Source organism: Pipistrellus hanaki (assembly GCF_964339955.1).
Source record: "Pipistrellus hanaki genome assembly, chromosome: 1".
Classification (NCBI taxonomy): domain Eukaryota; kingdom Metazoa; phylum Chordata; class Mammalia; order Chiroptera; family Vespertilionidae; genus Pipistrellus; species Pipistrellus hanaki.
In genome coordinates, this window is record NC_140503.1 from 67,577,338 (window position 1) to 67,584,448 (window position 7,111).

A 7,111-nucleotide genomic window follows, 5' to 3' on the forward strand; every position below is an offset into this window, starting at 1 on the left:
CAAAAGATGAGGTTTGTACATAGCGAGAAGCTAAACTACCTACTTCCCTCCCCACCCACCCAGGCGTCTGCTCCTGGCTCCGCCTCCTCCTGCAGGGGGCCGGCAGTCAGGTGAGATTACCTGGGCGCCGGAGAAGCCCCGAGGGGCGCTGCGATCCTGGGTTTCGGAGTCGCCCCACTCCCCGCCCCCAGGTCCGCAGGACTCTGTCCCCTTCTGCCCCTGCGCGTCCCCTGCCCCTCGGGCTTGGGCGCGCAATGACAGCCGCGCGCCGCGCTCCGCTCCCCTCCGCCGACCTGGCATGACGCAGGCGGAGACTACTTAAGGGCGGATTAGAGGCGGCGGCGCGGATTCCCAGCCCCGCAGCCGGCTCTGCGCTCCGCCCCGGCCTCGCAGGTGGCAGCGCGGGAGCGCTTGGTGCCCAGTGAAGTGCCAGGCGCGGGGCTGGTGCCCGGACCCTTTCCTGGCCCCGAGGAGGGGAGTGGCGCCCAGAGACCTCTCCGCAGGGCGCGAGAGTTGGAGGAGCTGCACGCTGCCACCCAGCCCCGCCCCTCTCCCGGGCGCGGTGGGCTCAAAACCTGACCCTCCGGACGCGCCGCTGGAGGTTGTGCCGGCTCTCTGGACTGCGCCAGCTGCCCCATCAGTCGGGGTGCGCTTGAATTTCTTTCCCCATTTTTCTCTTTTAAGTACAATAAACGGGAGAGGAGGTTCGTGATTTTTTTTTTTTTAATTGTTTGCTTCTTTAATCGCGGGGCAATTCGCTCCCAGCGGGGACGTGCGGCCCCGGGTGGGGCCAGGAGCAGGAAGGTGCCCGGTGCTGCCCACTCTTTGTCTGCTGCCTCCGGATGCACAGCGATGGGGGAATGGACCATCTTGGAGAGGCTGCTGGAAGCCGCGGTGCAGCAGCACTCCACTATGATTGGGAGGTAAGGGCGCTGAGCCGGCTGTCGGGCGGCCCCCCGGGAGTCCCTTCTCACACCCAGACTGAGCCCCAGTAGCCCCCCCAGTCCATCCCCTGTCCCTTTCCATCATCTTCAGCCCATGCATCTGTGTTTCCGCATTGAGAGATTACCCAATGCCCAGCGATGCCCCCCTCCTTCAGCTGCTCCTGCTCAGCGCCCCATCCCCTCCCTATGAAGCAACACTGGGGGTTCACTCTTCTCCCAACGGAAAGGGAGTTGTTGGCTCAGTCATGGTCCCCCCCACTCTCGGGAGTCCAGCCAGTCTCCATCCGGTTCCCTAAATAGAATCTATAAGGAAGGCAGGATTGTATTTGGACAGAGAAGGACAAACGGGAAGATGTATTTGTTCTTCAGAGCAGATGTATCTTTCCCCAACAAATTTTTATTAAGCTAAACCGATTTGGCTGTTAAAACTCACTGTGTCAGAAACCCACACACCCAATTTTGTGTATATATTCATAGCTATCTGTTTATGTAAAGCATTAAGTTTAATATTCATATTGAAGATAAACATCCAAATCCGTTGGAGTACTTATATACACGCTCTGTGTAGGTTTTGAAATGTATTCTGTTCAGATATTCGGTGTGCCTTTGCCGTATCCAGAGGGAAGGTGTGTTTTGTGCCTCTGTACATTGCACATATGCAGAAACCTACCTGTGGCAGTTGTACCATGTCCAATGTACAGAGAACTATGTATCTGAGCTCCCTGCAGTATGAAGTGCTCCCAGCACCGCACAGAAAGGGAAGAGACACAGGTTTCCTAAGATCCCCAGTTCAGCACCATGCAGGGATGGACAGCTCATCAGGCAAAGGAAGGACCTTGATACACAGCAGAGCTGGGAAGGGGGGAGAAGGGTTTCCTAAATCAGTGACTCAGCCCCTGAGAACTTCTTTCCCTCCCTCTCCCCTGCTCAGGATCCTGTTGACTGTGGTGGTGATTTTCCGGATCCTCATTGTGGCCATTGTGGGGGAGACAGTGTACGATGACGAGCAGACCATGTTTGTGTGCAACACCCTGCAGCCTGGCTGTAACCAGGCCTGCTATGACCGCGCCTTCCCCATCTCGCACATTCGTTACTGGGTCTTCCAGATCATAATGGTGTGTACCCCCAGTCTCTGCTTCATCACGTATTCTGTGCACCAGTCCGCCAAGCAGCGAGAACGCCGCTACTCGACTGTCTTCCTGGCCCTGGACAGAGACCCCCCTGAGTCTATGGGTGGTCCTGGAGGAACTGGGGGTGTGGGCAGTGGTGGTGGAAAACGAGACGATAAGAAGATGCAAAATGCCATTGTCAACGGGGTGCTGCAAAACACAGAGAACACGGGCAAGGAGACGGAGCCAGACTGTTTAGAGGTTAAGGAGCTGAACCCACACCCGTCAGGGCTGCGCACTGCAGCGCGATCCAAGCTCCGGAGGCAGGAAGGCATCTCCCGCTTCTACATTATCCAAGTGGTGTTCCGAAACGCCCTGGAGATTGGGTTTCTGGTGGGCCAATACTTTCTCTACGGCTTCAGTGTCCCAGGTTTGTACGAGTGTGACCGCTACCCCTGCATCAAGGAGGTGGAGTGTTACGTGTCCCGGCCTACCGAGAAGACCGTCTTCCTGGTGTTCATGTTTGCCGTGAGTGGCATCTGCGTTGTGCTCAACTTGGCTGAACTCAACCACTTGGGGTGGCGCAAGATCAAGCTGGCTGTGCGAGGGGCGCAGGCCAAGAGGAAGTCAGTCTATGAGATCCGCAATAAGGACCTGCCCCGGGTTAGTGTTCCCAACTTTGGCAGGACTCAGTCCAGTGATTCTGCCTACGTGTGAAGGGGCAGGTTTTGGGAAGGCCCAGGGGATGACGTTGCCCTGAGGCAGATGACTATTTGAGAGTGGCTACTATCTGCCCTCAATTATTGTACTCTCACTATTGAGAAACAGGAAAAGGCTGGTTAGGAGAAGACATTGTATCAATGGGAGAGGAGAGAGAGAATCATAAGTACATCACACCTCTGGTTCCACAGAGACAATTGGGTAGAGTGATGAGATGGATGAGTTGGCCTTTTTTGGATCTTCTTACTTTATGGCCTAGTTTGATCTTGATAACAGTGGGACTTGTACAGCTGCCAACTAGGATTTAGCTCTGCTGAGCTCTGTATCCTGGTGAATGGTGTGAGTCAAATACTTCATTGGTACAAAATTTGTGACTTATCTCAACACATCCCTTCATCCTAGGCTTGCAAGACAAACATCCTTGAGGCATTTTTCATGCATCTCCCTCATCAGCATGCCCCTTTCCTCAATCCAAGATAGCATGCGAGCTTTTTCTTTTTTTAATCTGGCCTTACAGTAGACCTAATATGGTTTACCTGAAAGCTAGAGGGAATTACTTGGGGTGCGTTTTGGAAAATGGTCTTGACAAAGGTTTGCATTAGAGCCCCATATGACTGGCCCTTAGTCATTATGAAAACCTTAGGAGTGTCTCAATATTTCCAATTTTCTAGCTCAAACTGCACTGGTGCTCTTTATTGGGGATAGGGTTTGGGTGGGAGGGAGGGAATTGTGATATGCAATTATAACACTTCTGTGAGATGGTTGTTGCACTGTTAGGCATGTGTTTATGCGCTTTGGGATACTTCTGCCTTCCAGTATGTGGACTTTGGATAGCATTAAAATATTTTTTTGTTAATATCAAAGATGTCTACTCGAACCACAGAATTTCTAGCTGGTGTATTCCATTTATTTTCTAATATAGTTTTGTTGTGCAACACAGCTGCACTTCATTTTGCCACTGTTTGAATTTACCTGTGTGCTCACACCAGAGACCTTAATTAGCCCATGTCAACCCCATATTTGTTATTTTATCAGTTATTTTTGAAATCGCCACAAAATCACTGGAACTAAATATTATTGGCTAACATGTGTTTATGAATGCTTAAGACATATACCAAAGGTTTAAAAAAAAACCTATTACTTTGGACTGTGAGTATATTTTCCTTTCTTTGCTCTTATTTATTTAAGTGCCATACAATACCTTTTATATCCACTGTGTATTTAGTTAAAGCATTGGCCAATAGTAATATTTGGATAATGTGCTTTTATGAGTCCTGTTTCCTTTGCATTATGATTTTTATTTAGATATGGATGCAGTGTAACACACAACTGAGGATTTGTTTAAAATAAAGTTCTTTCCTTTTTTGATAAAACGGGAAGTCTGCATTTTTCTATTTTGACTGGGGTTCTATTTATTTAAATATATGTTCAAAATGTTTTATTACATATTTTAAAATGCAGAACACTTGGGGCAGGAAATGAGAGACGGATGAATAGTATTTGAGGGATGACCAATAAAGCCCAGTTAGTTACTCACAAATGAGAAGAGCCTGGTACAATTTTATGAATGTTTAGAAGAGTGTGATGAGTTATTCAAATAGTAGTATTTACTAGCTCTCTTCAATTCTAGCTCAAGATTTCTGTGTGTGTTTCCCCCTCCCCCCCTGAGGCTATCCTATATTATAAAGAGATAATATGTAAATTAACTCTAATACCCTCACAAGATGGCTGCCTATGACCAGGCCAGCAGGGGTATTAGTGAGGGATGACAAAACAACTGAACAAGACTGTGTGGGGTGACCAGGCCAGCAGGGGGTACAGTAAGGGGTGACCAGGTCAGCAGGGGGGGGGGACAGTAAAGGGTGACCAGGCTGGTGTGGGGGAGGCAGTTAGGAGCAAATAGGCTGGCAGGGAAGGGGCAGTTGGGGGTGACCTGGCCAGCAGCAGGGGGCAGTTAGGGGTAATTAGGCCAGCACACAAATTCAGTGAGGGGTGATCAAGTCAGCAAGGGGGAGAGGCAGTTAGAGGCAACTATGCAGGCAGGCAGGTGAGTGATTAGGAGCCAGCGGTCCAGGATTGTGAGAGGGATCCTGGATTGAAGAGCGTGCAGGCTGGGCCAAGTACCCCCAACCCTTGTGCACAGATTTCATGCACAGGGCGTCTAATTTCCTGTAATAAAATGTCAATGCTATATCACAGTAGCTCATTTCAGGAGTGAAATTTTTTTCCTTTTCCACCATATTTCCCTGTCATGAATTGTCACATATGGCAAGCATGTAGTGCTCTTCATCATCTCTTGAAGTTCTTATATGTAAAACGATTCTGATCCAACAGTCAAGCAGAACCCTCTAGACCAGCACTGTTCAATGCAACTGGGTATAATGATGGAGATTTTAAACTCTCCTTGCTGTTCTATATAGCAGTGACTATCAAGTTCTTAAAATGTGACTAGTGCCACTGAAGAACTCAATTTCTAATTTTATTTCATTTAAATAGTCATATATGGTTAGTTGCTGCTGTATTATTATACAGCCCAGTTCTAGACGTCTGATAGTTTATTTTGGGGTTCTTCCAAAGGAGACCGAGCCTTTGCTTATATGTCATAAGATATTGCATTCTCACACAATGCATTCTCATTTTTGGCACTTTCTGTCTACATGTGGTCTGCTTAGTTCATGGGACTAGTGTTCTTTTTCAATTCTTTAATGCTACTCACCTTCTAATTCTAGTAAGCATTTGGTCTGAACACTGAAGAGCACTATGGAATTTCCTGGATGATTGTTTTTCAAACACACTTGTTGCATCCTTTAACGATAGCAAGGCAGATGCCAGCTTTAGAATGAAAAGATTTCAACCTATCGGCTTTCATCTGCAGTATAAATAGGCAGTTGAAAGTGATTATTCTTGAGTACAGAAACAGATCCTCCTCTGTTTTGTGCCTGGTGAGCTAAAAATGTTTTAAGACACCTCCCAGAGATGGAGGAAGAGTGTTGCTTGAGATCGCTTAGCATATGGTTGGGTGTGAAAGAAGTAGGAATCTGTGTGGAAAACAAGGGCTGTTGTATTTGTGTCGTGATGTCCGATGACAAGAATAATAGTGTTTCCTGGTAGAAATACATTCTGTATTAGTGGGGTGGATCGCTTCCTTCTCGGCATATAGGGTCACCCCTCAGAATGACTGATGTGTATCAGTCTGATTCTTTTGCTTTCTATTTAATGAAGGAAATATACTGATGATTTGATGCTTCACATAGCTATGTGACCTTAATCTGTACTTTGTGATAGGACAGCCCTGATATCTTCTCTCAAATGAAAGAGCCTTTTGGTGCACTATAGCCCCTGGTCTGTGTGTATGCATGCATTTATGTGTGTGTGTGTGTGTGTGTGTGTGTGTGTGTGTGTGTGTGCGTGCGCGCGCGCGCGCGCGCGCACGCGTCTGCACATTTTGGTGTAGATAGTCGGTGTCAAATCTAAAAACTTGAAGAATAGACTGAAGAAAGTGAAGTTATTTAGCCTGGGAAAAGAAAAACTGAAAACACATAATTTGTAATGTTTTAGTCCTCAGATATTTAAAAGTTAACAAAAATATGAGAACTAACAGCTGTACTCTCTACCTCTGGGGACAGAGGAGAAGGACTGAACCTAGAATGAAGGGTATGGGAGGTTAGGAGGATTAGAAAGAACATGATTTCTCTTTCACCTCTACTTTTTTTTTTCTTTTTTTAAAAAGCTATTTCTTCTGCAGGGAATATCTGTCCCATCACCTCCTTCTGCTGGGTATGTTTCTCTTCACCCTTAAAACCAGTTTGACTGTCCACTCCTCCTGACTGGCTTAGTGCCTCTGTAAAAATAAAAATACTAAGTATTTTCAAATCTTTAGGTACCCTTATGGTTAGGAAAGGCTACACAATTTAGTGTACAAAATGAGCTACCTTAGATAATGAAAGAAAGAGGCAGGATCATTAATTGAATGCAAAACCAGAACAATGGGTATAAGTTGAATCTGTCTTGAATAAATATAGTTGTGTACTTAAGACAATAAACAGCCATTGAGCCCATGTCCCAGGCCCTGGTTCCCCCAGTTCTTGAGAAGGATTGTCAAAGCTACTTCTCAGACAAAAGATAAAAATTATGTCAATAATAATGGAACAATAGTAGTGTATTTAAGAAATATTAATGCCTTTGGTCCATTCCGGAATATCTAGATTAGAATCTCTGAGGCTGTAGTCTAGGCATATATATATATATATATATATATATATATATATATATATATATATATATGCCTAGACTACACACATATGTGTGTGTGTGTGTTTAATCTTTATTGTTGAAAAT

General features: G+C 46.4%; 1 protein-coding gene across 1 annotated transcript; it reads left to right on the forward strand.

The window, feature by feature from the left end:
• Positions 1-414: 414 nt before the first annotated feature.
• On the forward strand, positions 415-4,103 carry GJD2 (gap junction protein delta 2). The gene is made up of 2 exons (XM_084901624.1): positions 415-923; positions 1,876-4,103. Exons 1-2 carry the CDS (start codon positions 853-855, stop codon positions 2,768-2,770), a joined length of 966 nt encoding a protein of 321 aa, XP_084757750.1. The 5' UTR covers positions 415-852; the 3' UTR covers positions 2,771-4,103.
• Positions 4,104-7,111: the final 3,008 nt, after the last annotated feature.

Coding starts and splice junctions, on each gene's coding strand:
- GJD2 (XM_084901624.1), top strand. CDS start 853: ATGGGGGAATGGACCATCTTGGAGAGGCTGCTGGAAGCCGCGGTGCAG. Junction 924..1,875: donor CACTCCACTATGATTGGGAG/GTAAGGGCGCTG, acceptor TCCCCTGCTCAG/GATCCTGTTGACTGTGGTGG.